General features: G+C 39.7%; 1 protein-coding gene across 1 annotated transcript in view; it reads right to left on the bottom strand.

Moving 5' to 3' along the window:
* LOC126248535 (hemicentin-1-like) overlaps positions 1-13829 on the bottom strand; it is an 838517-nt gene that overhangs the window by 320965 nt on the left and 503723 nt on the right. The window contains exon 30 of the mRNA XM_049949594.1: positions 2038-2156. Coding sequence (XP_049805551.1) covers positions 2038-2156 — 119 coding nt within the window. The remainder of the gene's footprint in view (positions 1-2037; positions 2157-13829) is intronic.

The following is a 13829-nucleotide window of genomic DNA, read 5'->3' as shown; positions in this document are numbered from 1 at the left end:
TTGCAGGTAAACCTGCAACACAATAAAGGGGTAACTGCCACAGTGAGTCATTTTCTGGGAGGGCAGGAGATGGATGTGGCCCTGATCTAGAAACCCTATCTATGCAAAGGGTGCGTTTCAGGCCTCGGAGGAAATGGAGGTAAGTTAATTTATGTTAGAAATCTAAAGAACACTGAACATGCATTTCTGTTAAGAATGGAATTTCATTCACGCCTATGGTGGACTTCCGTTCCAGGGACTTAGCACCCGTCAAGATGAAACAACGTGAGGAAGGAAGTGCGAGCAAAATTGTATTGGTCTTAGCTTCCCATTCTTATGAAGACAGTACTCCTACTTCCCAGGAAGTGAGGAGACTGATAGCTGCTCACTGCAGAATGAGCAACTCTTGGTTGGTTGTGATGTCAGTGCCCACAACCTTGTGTGAGGAAGCAGTAAGATGAGCAGCAGAAATGAGTACTACTTGAAAATCTATTGGAGAGTAATTTGGAAATATTAAAGAGGGCTAGGGAACCTACCTTCACAAACAGAAGAGGAGAAGAAGTTACTGACATAACTTTTGGGTCCACTCTATGGTTAGGTATGTCACACAATAGGGCATGGTGCTGTAGCCATCCTTATCTGACCACGTGTATATTAAGTTTGAGGTTGAAGTGGGTGTTCAACATCCCATGGCATATAGGAATCCTAGGAAAGCAGACTGGGACTGATATTGGACTTATTAGAAGTCAGAACTTTAATAAGGAAACCAGTAGATTTTGAGAAAATAGTAGATGCAGTAACATCTGCCTTTATGACTTCAAATTTAGAAACTAACCAATCACATACAGATTCTACCTTTGTGCAACAACAATCTAGAAATGCAGAGGAAGTACATAAGAAGACTGATCTACCTTGCAAGAAAGAAAAGACAATGGGGTAAATATTGGGAGGTCTTTGTCAAATACAACCTTACAATCAAGCAAATGAAGCTGTCATCCTGGAAAGTATTATCTGTGGAATTAGAAGGTACAGTTTTATACATTTCTGGAAAGCATCTGATATAGTGCTTCCCTGCAGACTGTTAATGAATGTACAAAACAAGAATAGGTTATCAGATATGTGAGTAGCTTTAAGACCTCTCAGTATGTTGTTGTGGATGGCCAGAGTTCATCAGAGACAAGAGTATTGTCAGGAGGGCCCCAGGGTCTTATGATAGGACTGCTCTTGTTCTCCACATACATAAATGGTCTGATGGATAAGTGTGAGCAGAAATCTGTGACTGTTCGCTAATGATGCTGTAGTATATGGGAAAATGTCATCACTGAGTAACTGCAGAAGGATACAAGATGATTTAGACAGAAATTCAATTTGGTGTGATTAATGGTAACTTGCTCTAAATGTAGAAATATGTAACTGAATGCAGATGAGTCAGAAAAACAATTCTCGAATATTTGACTACAGTATTAGTGGTGTGATTCTTGACACAGTCAAGATGATTACAGTCTCTAGGTGTGATGCTGTGAAGTGATATGAAAAGGAATGAGCATGTAAGATAGGTAGTAGGGACGGCAAATGTTCAACTTTGGTTTATTGTGAGAATTCTAGGAAAGTTTAGTTTATATATAGGAGATGAGGTACTGGCAGAAGTAAAGCTGTGAGGATGGAGCGTGAGTCGTGCTTGGGTAGCTCAGATGGTAGAGCGCTTGCCCGCAAAAGGCAAAGGTCCCGAGTTCGAGTCTCGGTGCGGCAAACAGTTTTAATCTGCCAGGAAGTTTCATATCAGCACACACTCTGCTGCAGAGTGAAAATATCATTCTATCATACTAGTGTGATTTATTCATGAGTACTGTTTGAGTGTTTGTAATGCCCACCAGTTAAGGTTAAAGGAAGACATCAAAGAAATTTAGAGTCAGGCTGTTCAGTTTGTTACCAGTAATTCAGTCAGTATGCAAGGATTACAGAAATTCTCTAGGAAATTAAATGAGAGGACCAGTAGACAACTAATTGTGGGGAGGTTAGGAATTTCTATGAATACAAAAATTAATGCACAAAACTCACTTTCAACCACTGAATCTTTGGCGGAGGACTTGCATCAATAGCTGGGCATGTAATTACCAAGGAATCACCTTCGTTGACTTCAAGTACACCATCTTCTGGCTCTATCATGGAAGGTGGTACTGAAATGAAAAATTATCGATCAAATATACAAACAATGCCAATTTATAAGGAATAAATTACACAAAAGGGTAATATTTGTCAAGGGTGTGCTATATTATAAAAAATACAAATTCCAAAAAGTGATAAAAGAGTCAAGAAAGCATTCATCAGCCTAGTAAAGAGATAACATCAACATCAGTAGGATCTTATTTTGGTTATGTTGATACATCTTAGACAATAATGTAAATTAAGTGTCAACTTGACAAAACTCAAGGTCAGTTGAAATTCTTTTCGTGGTCTTTGTAATCTTTTATATGAAGATGTACACAACTTTTCTGCTTGGCTATAGATGAATGGAAGAATGGTGCTGATTCGAGGGCTGTTGGTTGCCACAATTTTTGTTGAGACTCTTAATGTGGCTTTTGCACTGGTGGACTGCATACTTAGTCTAAAGTCTTCACCAATGTCAACCACATGGACTCTGTCCTATGGGTGAGATTTACTGGTCATGGGGCAAAATACCAAGAGGTGGCAGGCTGATGCTCAGTACACTGAATGAACACATGAAAAATATTCTCAATATCTCTCTATTTGGGCTCAGTACACAGGGCTTTCTTCCACAGTTTTTATTCATTTGGATAATCTGGAATACTGTGTCATCATGTTCTATGTTTTGAATAGTTTACTACAGACAAGGGCAAATTCTCCAATTAGATGACTATTATTTTTCTATAATTTTTACTTTTCCTGTAATATTTATTTATCTGCAAAATTTATTTTTCTGCAGTAGTACCTAAGTTGTAGATACTTTATATGAAACTGATCAGTACAACTTACATAATACCATAGAATGTAACCACAACAAACTTGTAAAACTGGCATGTACCATATCCTGTGATGTATTTACAACATGAGTCACCAGAATGCAAAATTGCATTTTCGATGGTCTCTTAATATGATTTTCATGACAGGCACTGTTCAGATTGGGGAAGTGATCACATGCTGGATTACTACACTGTGTTAGTAAATAAATAGTGTAGCTCAGTTGGAAAATTAATAGAAATTCATTCATGTTAATATGCTTACAAAACCCTTGTTTGACCAGTTCTTGAATATTGCTTGTCAGTTCAGAAAAACTTTCAAGGTTGTGAATGGAAAAGTGGAAAATGGTAAATTCAAATGTTTCAAACCACTACTTGGTTTCCATAGTGCAAATATAGGTTAAATTTACAGTGAAGCTAATTACATACTAGTCATTTTTTGAGTATTCTTTAACCTGGTTCACAAATTTTCTTGGGGCTCTAAGAGCTGCTCTAATGCTCTCTCCTACAAACTATTCTTTTGTTGTAATATCTTCATTAGGCTGTCATTTCTTACCTCTTTATGCAGCACTTGGTTATTTGTAACCAATAATTCCTTCCATGAGCTAAAAAAGTTTGAGTCACCTAGAGATAACAAGGCTGTGAAAAACTGTGACACAAGGTACCTTCATGACAACCCAACACCTGTATTTGCTGTGTGAATCTTACTGTTTCCTGTTTATACTACTGATAATTTTCGGTAATGCATTAGTTTGTGATTTATTGTGAGTTGGTGAAATAGGTGTTAATAACCTGAAAAGGTGATTTTAATCCATTCTGGAAGTCCACAAATACAATGTAGTTAACATCACAAAAATGGCATAACTACACTCAGTGTTAATTAAATAATATTAAATATCACTCAAGGCTAATGCAACATCTTCATGTCTCATGTGAAACTGTCAGTATTTTGCTGTTTAACAATATTAGGAAAAGGATAGATTGCTACTTACCATAAAGATGACCCTCTGATTTGCAGACAGGCACAACGAAAAGACTATTACACATTACAGCTTTTGGCCAAAGCCTTCTTCAGCAAAGAAAACACACACACACACACACACACATTCAGACAAGCAAGCACACACACACACACACACACACACACACACACACACACACACACACACACACACGACGTGTGCATGCAGGGTGATTGCTTGTCAGCATATATATAGGGTAGGAGCCAGAGGGTAGGGAAAGTGGGTTTGGGGATTTCATAGGGATGAACTAACAGGTTACGAAGGTTAGGTGGACGGCGGAAAGACACTCTTGGTGGAGTGGGGAGGATTTCATGAAGGATGGATCTCATTTTAGGGCAATCTGGAACCACAACACCCTAATTCAGTAGTTAACCTTTCCTCCAAACCTCTCTCCCAATCCGAAACCTCTGTCCTATCCAAAGGCCTCACCTTCAGCCCCACTCCCAGATTCAACCAAACAGCCCTCGTCAAAGATTTATTGTCCTACACTCGTACTCTCTGCTGGAAGTATCACTTTGCCATGAAGAAAAATGATCCTAATCCTACTCCTAATGATCCAACTCCCCAAGAGACTATCCAAATTGAGCCCTGCCTGGAACAGTTCCGTCCTCCGTCACAGTGGGACCCACCTCCTCTTCCTCAAAATCACCCTCTCCAAACCTTCCAGGAATTTCTGACTTCCAGCCTTGCCTCTCAATCCTTCTTATTAAACCTTAATCCTACTCCCAACATCACCACTGCTGAAGCCCAAGCTATCCGTGATCTGAAGGCTGACCGATCCATCGTCATTCTTCCGGCGGACATGGGTTCCACGACTGTGGTACTTGATCGTCGGGAGTGTGTGGCTGAGGGACTGCGTCAGCTTTAAGACAACACCACATACGAAGTTTACCAAGGTAATCCCATTCCTGATGTCCAGGCAGAGCTTCAAGGAATCCTCAGAACCTTAGGCCCCCTACAAAACCTTTCACCTGACTCCATCAACCTCCTACCCCACCGACACCCCGCACCCCTACCTTCTACCTTCTTCCCAAAATTCATAAACCCAACCATCCCGGCTGCCCCATTGTAGCTGGTTACCAAGCCCCCACAGAGCGTATCTCTGCCTTTGTAGATCAACACCTTCAACCCATTACATGCTGTCTCCCATCCTTCATAAAAGACACCAACCACTTTCTCGAACACCTGGAATCCTTACCCAATCTGTTACCCCCAGAAACCATCCTTGTAACCATTGATGCCACTTCCTTATACACAAATATTCCGCACGTTCAGTGCCTCACTGCGATGGAGCACTTCCTTTCACGCCGATCACCTGCCACCCTACCTAAAACCTCTTTCCTCATTACCTTAGCCAGCTTCATCCTGACACACAACTTCTTCACTTTTGAAGGCCAGACATACCAACAATTAAAGGGAACAGCCATTGGTACCAGGATGGCCCCCTCGTATGCCAACCTATTCATGGGTCACTTAGAAGAAGCCTTCTTGGTTACCCAGGCCTGCAAACCCAAAGTTTGGTACAGATTTATTGATGACATCTTCATGATCTGGACTCACAGTGAAGAAGAACTCCAGAATTTCCTCTCCAACCTCAACTCCTTTGGTTCCATCAGATTCACATGGTCCTACTCCAAATCCCATGCCACTTTCCTTGACGTTGACCTCCATCTGGCCAATGGCCAGCTTCACACGTCCGTCCACATCAAACCCACCAACAAGCAACAGTACCTCCATTATGACAGCTGCCACCCATTCCACATCAAACGGTCCCTTCCCTACAGCCTAGGTCTTCATGGCAAACGAATCTGCTCCAGTCCCGAATCCCTGAACCATTACACCAACAACCTGAAAACAGCTTTCGCCTCCCGCAACTACCCTCCCGACCTGGTACAGAAGCACATAACCAGAGCCCCTTCCTCATCCCCTCAAACCCAGAACCTCCCACAGAAGAACCACAAAAGTGCCCCACTTGTGACAGGATACTTTCCGGGACTGGATCAGACTCTGAATGTGGCTCTCCAGCAGGGATACGACTTCCTCAAATCCTGCCCTGATATGAGATCCATCCTTCATGAAATCCTCCCCACTCCACCAAGAGTGTCTTTCCGTCGTCCACCTAACCTTCGTAACCTGTTAGTTCATCCCTATGAAATCCCCAAACCACTTTCCCTACCCTCTGGCTCCTACCCTTGTAACCGCCCCCGCTGTAAAACCTGTCCCATGCACCCTCCCACCACCACCTACTCCAGTCCTGTAACCCGGAAGGTGTACACGATCAAAGGCAGAGCCATGTGTGAAAGCACCCACGTGATTTACCAACTGACCTGCCTACACTGTGAAGCTTTCTATGTGGGAATGACCAGCAACAAACAGTCCATTCGCATGAATGGACACAGACAGACAGTGTTTGTTGGTAATGAGGATCACCCTGTGGCTAAACATGCCTTGGTGCACGGCCAGCACATCTTGGCACAGTGTTACACCATCCGGGTTATCTGGATACTTCCCACTAACACCAACCTGTCAGAACTCCGGAGATGGGAACTTGCCCTTCAGTATATCCTCTCCTCTCGTTATCTGCCAGGCCTCAACCTCCGCTAATTTCAAGTTGCCGCCGCTCATACCTCACCTGTCTTTCAACATCTTTGCCTCTGTACTTCCGCCTCGACTGACATCTCTGCCCGAACTCTTTGCCTTTACAAATGTCTGCTCGTGTCTGTGTATGTGCGGATGGATGTGTGTGTGTGTGCGAGTGTATACCTATCCTTTTTTCCCCCAAGGTAAGTCTTTCCGCTCCCGGGAATGGAATGACTCCTTGCCCTCTCCCTTAAAACCCACATCCTTTCATCTTTCCCTCTCCTTCCCTCTTTCCTGATGAAGCAACCGTTGGTTGCGAAAGCTAGAATTTTTCATTTGGTAAGTCACATCATCTTTATATACATACAAAGATGATGTGACTTACCAAATGAAGGTGCTGTCAGGTCGACAGACACACAAACAGACACAAACATACACACAAAATTCAAGCTTTCGCAACAAACTGTTGCCTCATCAGGAAAGAGGGAAGGAGAGGGAAAGACGAAAGGATGTGGGTTTTAAGGGAGATGGTAAGGAGTCATTCCAATCCCGGGAGCAGAAAGACTTACCTTAGGGGGAAAAAAGGACGGGTATACACTCGCACACACACACATATCCATCCACACATATACAGACTAAAGCAGGTCTGCTTTAGTCTGTATATGTGTGGATGGATATGTGTGTGTGTGCGAGTGTATACCCGTCCTTTTTTCTCCCTAAGGTAAGTCTTTCTGCTCCCGGGATTGGAATGACTCCTTACCATCTCCCTTAAAACCCACATCCTTTCGTCTTTCCCTCTCCTTCCCTCTTTCCTGATGAGGCAACAGTTTGTTGCGAAAGCTTGAATTTTGTGTGTATGTTTGTGTTTGTTTGTGTGTCTGTTGACCTGCCAGCACCTTCATTTGGTAAGTCACATCATCTTTGTTGTGTGTGTGTGTGTGTGTGTGTGTGTGTGTGTGTGTGTGTGTGTGTGTGTGTGTGTGTGTGTGTGAGTGCTTGCTTGTCGGAATGTGTGTGTGTGTGTGTGTTTTTTTTTTTTTTTTCATGACATGAATGTATGAAGTATGTGTGTTTACTTTGTATAAGAAGGCTTTGGCCCAAAGCTATAACGTGTAACAATCTTTTGTTTGTGCCTGTCTGCAACCCAATGAGTCATCTTCATGGTGAGTATCAGTCTGTCCATTTCCTTACATTGTTGGTATTCCAGCCTGGAGTTTCCACTGTTTAATTTTTGATGTTTAGTAGATGCCAATAACCCTCTTCATGCAGGTATATGAGTTGTTCACTTTATCCCACCTCCTCCTAAGGTTTTAAATAAATATTTTCCAACAACTTGTAGCATGGCTGCCTTCTAGTGAGAAATAATGAACGGTTCATATGTATAGCTCTTATTTACTCATTATGGTACACATGCAGTTAACATTACTGGCTAATATTCAAAGAAGATTTTGTGCTTCATACTTGTTAACACTGCTAATATATAAGCTGTCAGCAGAGTTTTTCCCTGCAAGTTTCGAGTGAACACAACCCCACTATGTTCCTCAGACACCAGTCTACTACATCAGTGATATTTATTTTTGAAACTTCCTGGTAGATTAAAACTGTGTGCTGGACCGAGACTTGAACTCGGGACCTTTGCCTTTCATGGGCAAGTGCTCTACCAACTGAGCTACCCAAGCATGACTCACGCCCCGTCCTCACAGATTAAATTCCACCAGTACCTCGTCTTCTACCTTCCAAACTTCACAGAAGCTCTCCAGTACAAAACCGCACCGTGTTACAAACATTGGTGCATCATGCAAGAATGATAATAGGGGCGGATAACCTGCCCCGTTAGCTGTGCCACCTATGCAGGGTTTTCAGGAACAATGACTACAATCTTCAGCAAATAAATGAAGTGATCAAAACTGAGAATCACAATAAGACCACTGACAAGGGGCAGGAATAGAAACTTGTTTTCTTGCCATTCTGTGACTCTGTGTTGAGCAAAATAAGATGCCTGCTGAAAAGGCAGAAGATCAAATTGATACTCAGGCCTCTGACAAAAATCTGACAATTTCTGTGACCAGTTAAAGATGTAGTATGTCTAAGAACACTTGGGGTCATATCTGATCATATCTGATGAATCCTCTGTTGTGGTTTGCACTAACGGCTTCTGGGACTCTGCAATTAAAGAACCCCTTGAAACAAAAATTACCAATAACACCCTTAATAGAGATGGTGGTCTGCAGCTCAGCACAGCATGGGATCCAGTGATCACAAGGTTGGAGTGAGCATATTGAAAGTCAAGTCAATGATGGAAAGTCATTGAGCAAAACAACAGTGATTTCTGCCATTCCCCAAGGTAGTGTTCTCATCCCTTTGCTGTTCCTTATCTATATAAATGATTTAGCAGTGAATCTGAGCAGTCATTTTAGGTTGATTGCAGACGATTCTGTCATTCATCATCTAGTAAAGTCATCAGAAGATCAAAACAAGTTGCAAAATGATTTAGAAAATATATCTGTATAGTGTGAAAATTGGCAATTGACCCTAAATAATGAAAAGTGTCATCCACGGTAGTACTAAAAGGAATCTGTTAAAATTCAGTTACACTATAAATCAGTCAAATCTAAAGGCTGTAAATTCAACTAAATGCCTAGGAGTTACAATTACAAGCAACTTAAACAGGAAAGAACACACAAAAAATGTTGTGGGTAAGGTGAACTGAAGACTGTGCTTCATTTGCAGAACACTTAGAAAAATCAACAGATGTTTCTAAAGGGACTGCCTACACTATACCAGTCCATCCTCTTTTGGAGTACTGCTGCATAGTGCAGGATCCTTACCAGACAGGATTAATGGAATATATCAAGTAAGTACATGAAAGAACAGCACATTTTGTATTATCAAGAAATATCGGAGAGACTATCACTGGCATGATACACGATTTAGGATGGACATCATTAAAACAAAGGCAGCAGAATCTTCTCACAAAATTTCAATCACCAACTTTCTCCCTCTGCCAGGCACTGAAGTGTGATTCTCAGAGTGTCTATGTCAATGTGATTGTATACTATATATGGCAATGTCATGAGTGCTACTGACATTACAGCCAGCAGCTGGTGTATACAAGGGTGTACCAGCAGCCCACTGGAAGTCATGTTACTTGAGAATGGCCAAAGAGTGCTTGGTCAACAGTTTGTTTAGTTTTAACTGCTTGATGTGGCTGGAAACTGGAGAAGTTTTTATTCAAGAGAAAGAGACGTTTCAGTTGCAGTAAGTCTGACCATGTCTCATCCAAATGTACAAAGCAGAATAGTAGGCAAAAGGTGACAATGAATGCAAACACAGTTAATATGAATGTTAAGAACTTTAAATTTAAAAATGTACAAATGACTAACCAAGAGGTGAAGTAACTAACTGACTGTGGCAGTCAACTTAATTTATTATGACTAAATGTTAATTAGATTATGAATTCTCCAAGTTTCCAAGGTACAGATGAAGTCTGATAGGATTTGCGAAAAACTTTGTCTCTCCACAAGGGTATTTTACAGGCATTGTTGTGATTGATGACATGAAAACTGAAATAGACATTTTTGTGGTTTCTACAGACACTAGGAACTTAGAAATGGCAGCTAAGAATGGTCTTCTAGACCAAAGTGAAGTTGTAATAAACAAGGACGGAGTTACGATTAGAAAGCCAGAATGGGAAGCTCATCTTATGTGTATCCATATAGCAGAAAAAGCAGAATTAGATATTGAAAGCTCTATTAGTGATGAAACAAAGGAATATACTGAAGATTTAGTGGCTAAATACAAGTCAACATGTACTATACACACAATATTGTCACCAGAAGGGAATGAGATTGGAATGCAAGATGGCGGCGATTGAGAAGTTTAGTGAATTTGTGTCTCCAGTTATTTCGAATTTTCAAATGTTATCCGGCATCAATAGCAAGAAGATGATCAACAAAAGTGCTTCGCAAAGTTTCAAGTCTAGTGCTACGCAAAAAACCTGCAATGAAAAATCATCCAAATCAAAATGTAAGTGTGTAACATGTGAAGTCCATCCTGACAAAGCAAAATTAGTTGAAACTATTAATTCGTTGCAAGAAATTGTGTGCAGATCCTTGGCAGAAAACAGAGTGTTAGCTGATAAACTCAAATGTCTTGAAAATGATCATGGAAAACAAAAAACCACCGATCAGGGCGTAAGTGAATTCAACATAAATAAAGTGTACACAGTAACCGATGATTCCGTCGCCATTTCAAGTTTTCCAACACATTCTGGGTGTAGCGGTAACGCTAACCATAGTGCAATCATTTCGTAGTCTTTAGTAATAAATTCTCCTGCCGCGCTCCAAAAAACGGTAGGCCTATCTACAAAAGATCAAATCGTGCACCATCTGAAAGAAAAGCCTGTTATTAAGCAAAATGTGGAACCTACACAACAGAGTCCGTGTAAAATAAAGTGTGCAGATATCGTAAATAGTGTTTCTTCTTCAGTAATAGCTCAAAAAAACAAATTCAATATCCTACTACAAAACGATGATCATTGTGAAAAACAAACTTCTGCTGCATACAATAAATTTGCTCCCAAGACCGCAAAGTTAACACAGGTTCATAGTTATCAAAAAAGGTTACCGAATGTGCAAAAACAGAATATATCTACACAGCAAAAACAAGTTTCAAAACCTTCTAGCCCCAAAACTGTGATAAACAAAATAATTTGTGTGCTTGGTGACAGTCATGGACGTGGAATTTCAGCACTATTGAAAGATAAATGTAATTTAATGGTAACAGGTTTTGTGAAGCCATGAGTGCAGTTTTGTGAGGTAAATAAACTAACAAACTCTACTGATGTATCTCACTTAAGTAATTGTGATTTTGTCATGCTTTTAGGTGGTTCAAACGATATATATAGGAATGAAACAAAAGGGTTTGCAAAAGAAATGAAGGAATGCTTAAACAACCTATTACATACAAATGTACTCGTTGTTAACATTCCTCATCGTTATGATTTGCCTTCCTGGTCCTGTGTCAACCAAGAAATTTGCATTGCAAACAAACTGATATCAGAAATATGTTCTACATTTCATAACGTAGAGATGATTGATACATACAATTTAGGAAGAAGATTTCATACAGCTCATGGACCACATTTAAATATGTTAGGAAAAGACCAAATTGTAGATAAACTCCGAAATCATATCCTGAAGAAACCAGCCCCAAGTACCAAGATCGGCAAACAACCACAAATTACAAAATGGTTTAGGCCAAAAACAGAAGCTTTGATGGAAGCAGAACTGTGTCAACCACTCAAAACTATCTCTGCTACTGAAAATTGCGTGCAAGAAGCCACACACAAAAATAAAATCTCGGCCAATTTTTAGGGTAAGTGCTGTGTCAGAAATACCTTTAGAGAAGAAATTAATTAAACCCTTAACTGAAAAGTCACAAAGTCCATTTCTTGTATTACGCCATAATGTCCAGTCATTCAGAAATAAGTTTCAAATGCTGGAAGTGTTACTTCAGTCTCGAATAAATCCAGATGTAATATGTATTACTGAACACTGGCTGTCTAAAGAAGAAATTCAGTCAACCTCTATTCCAAGGTACTCATTAACAAGCTTCTATTGTAGGAATTTCTCCACACATGGCGGTACTGCTATATTTGTAAAGGACCAGATAAAATTCAGTGAGGTAGGCCTAAATGAACAGATTGCATTATCTGAAGATAAGGAATTTGAGCTTTCTATGGTTAAGCTGCCTGAACTAAACTATATAATTATAAATGTATACAGAGCACCAAGTAGTAATATTCCAAATTTTATGATCAAATTAGAAGTTCTGCTGAATAGTGTCAGCTCATTAAATATGAAAATAATACTTTGTGGCGATTTTAACATTGATTTATCAAAAAACAGTAATGCTAAACTTGATTTGTTAAACATGGCCAAATCCTTTAATATGATCCCCACAATACACTCTCCAACAAGATCAACAGAGCATACTGATTCAATAATTGATCAAATCTTCATAACTGATACTGGTTACAAATTCACTGGCGAAGTACTGAGCATGGGATACAGTGACCATGATGCTCAGCTACTGAGCGTTGACATGGAAAATAGTGAAATCAGCCCCAAAAAAGTATTTCAAAGAAGAAACTTTTCAGATGGCAATATTAGGATTTTTAACTTCCTATTAGCTACGGAAAATTGGGACAGTGTTTACATGCAAACAACTGTTGATAATATGTTCTTAAGCTTCCATAACACCTTCCTTTATTACTTTAATACAGCATTTCCTTTTGAAACAAAAACTTCAAGCAATCAAAATAGAAAGTCGTGGGTAACAAAAGGAATCAAAATTTCTAGTGAGAGAAACAGATTTCTCCAATATTGCTCCAAAAAATACATAGTCACTGAAGAATTTTCTGACTATTGTAAAGCATACAAAAAAACTTATCTTAGAGTGATTAGACAGGCAAAACTTTTATGGAATGACAATTTCATAAGAAACTCTTCAAACAAGATGAAAGCTATGTGGAAAGTTATTAAAAAAGAAACTTGTAGTTCAACACCTAAAAAGGAAAACATTTCTCTAACACTTAATGACTCTAAGGTCACAGATCCATACACAGTTGTAAACAAGTTCAATGAATATTTCACCTCACTAGCAGAAGATCTCATTCAGGCAAACTGCAAGGTATCGTTCTTCAATTCCACCAATACGTCAAACAGCACTAATGCTACAATGTTTGTTTATGAAACAAACTCTGATGAAATTATGAATATAATAAAATTGTTACGCAATAAAATCTCTAGTGACTATGATGAAGTACCTGACCTCATATTAAAGGTGTGTGCTCCCCATATAGTAAAGCCATTATCAACCATCTACAACCAATCATTAAAAACCGGCATTTTTCCAGATGCTCTCAAAATAGCTAAAGTCTCACCATTACTAGAGAAAGGTTCCCCTGATTTAGTATCCAATTATAGACCATTATCCATATTAAGCATCTTTTCAAAAATCCTGGAAAAACTTTTTTATGACAGGCTTATAAATTTCATAAAAAACCACGCACCAATCAGCATTCAACAACATGGTTTTAGTAAATCTTTATCCACCCAGACAGCAATTTTTGAACTGTTGGACCACATACTGAAATCAATTGACCAACATAATATAGCTGCAGGTATTTTCTTAGATCTCTCTAAAGCCTTTGACGTACTAGATCATAAAATACTGCTTGCTAAATTGGAAAGAAGAGGAATAAGAG

Source organism: Schistocerca nitens, chromosome 3, assembly GCF_023898315.1.
Source record: "Schistocerca nitens isolate TAMUIC-IGC-003100 chromosome 3, iqSchNite1.1, whole genome shotgun sequence".
Classification (NCBI taxonomy): domain Eukaryota; kingdom Metazoa; phylum Arthropoda; class Insecta; order Orthoptera; family Acrididae; genus Schistocerca; species Schistocerca nitens.
This window is presented reverse-complemented; position numbering and strand designations above follow the sequence as displayed.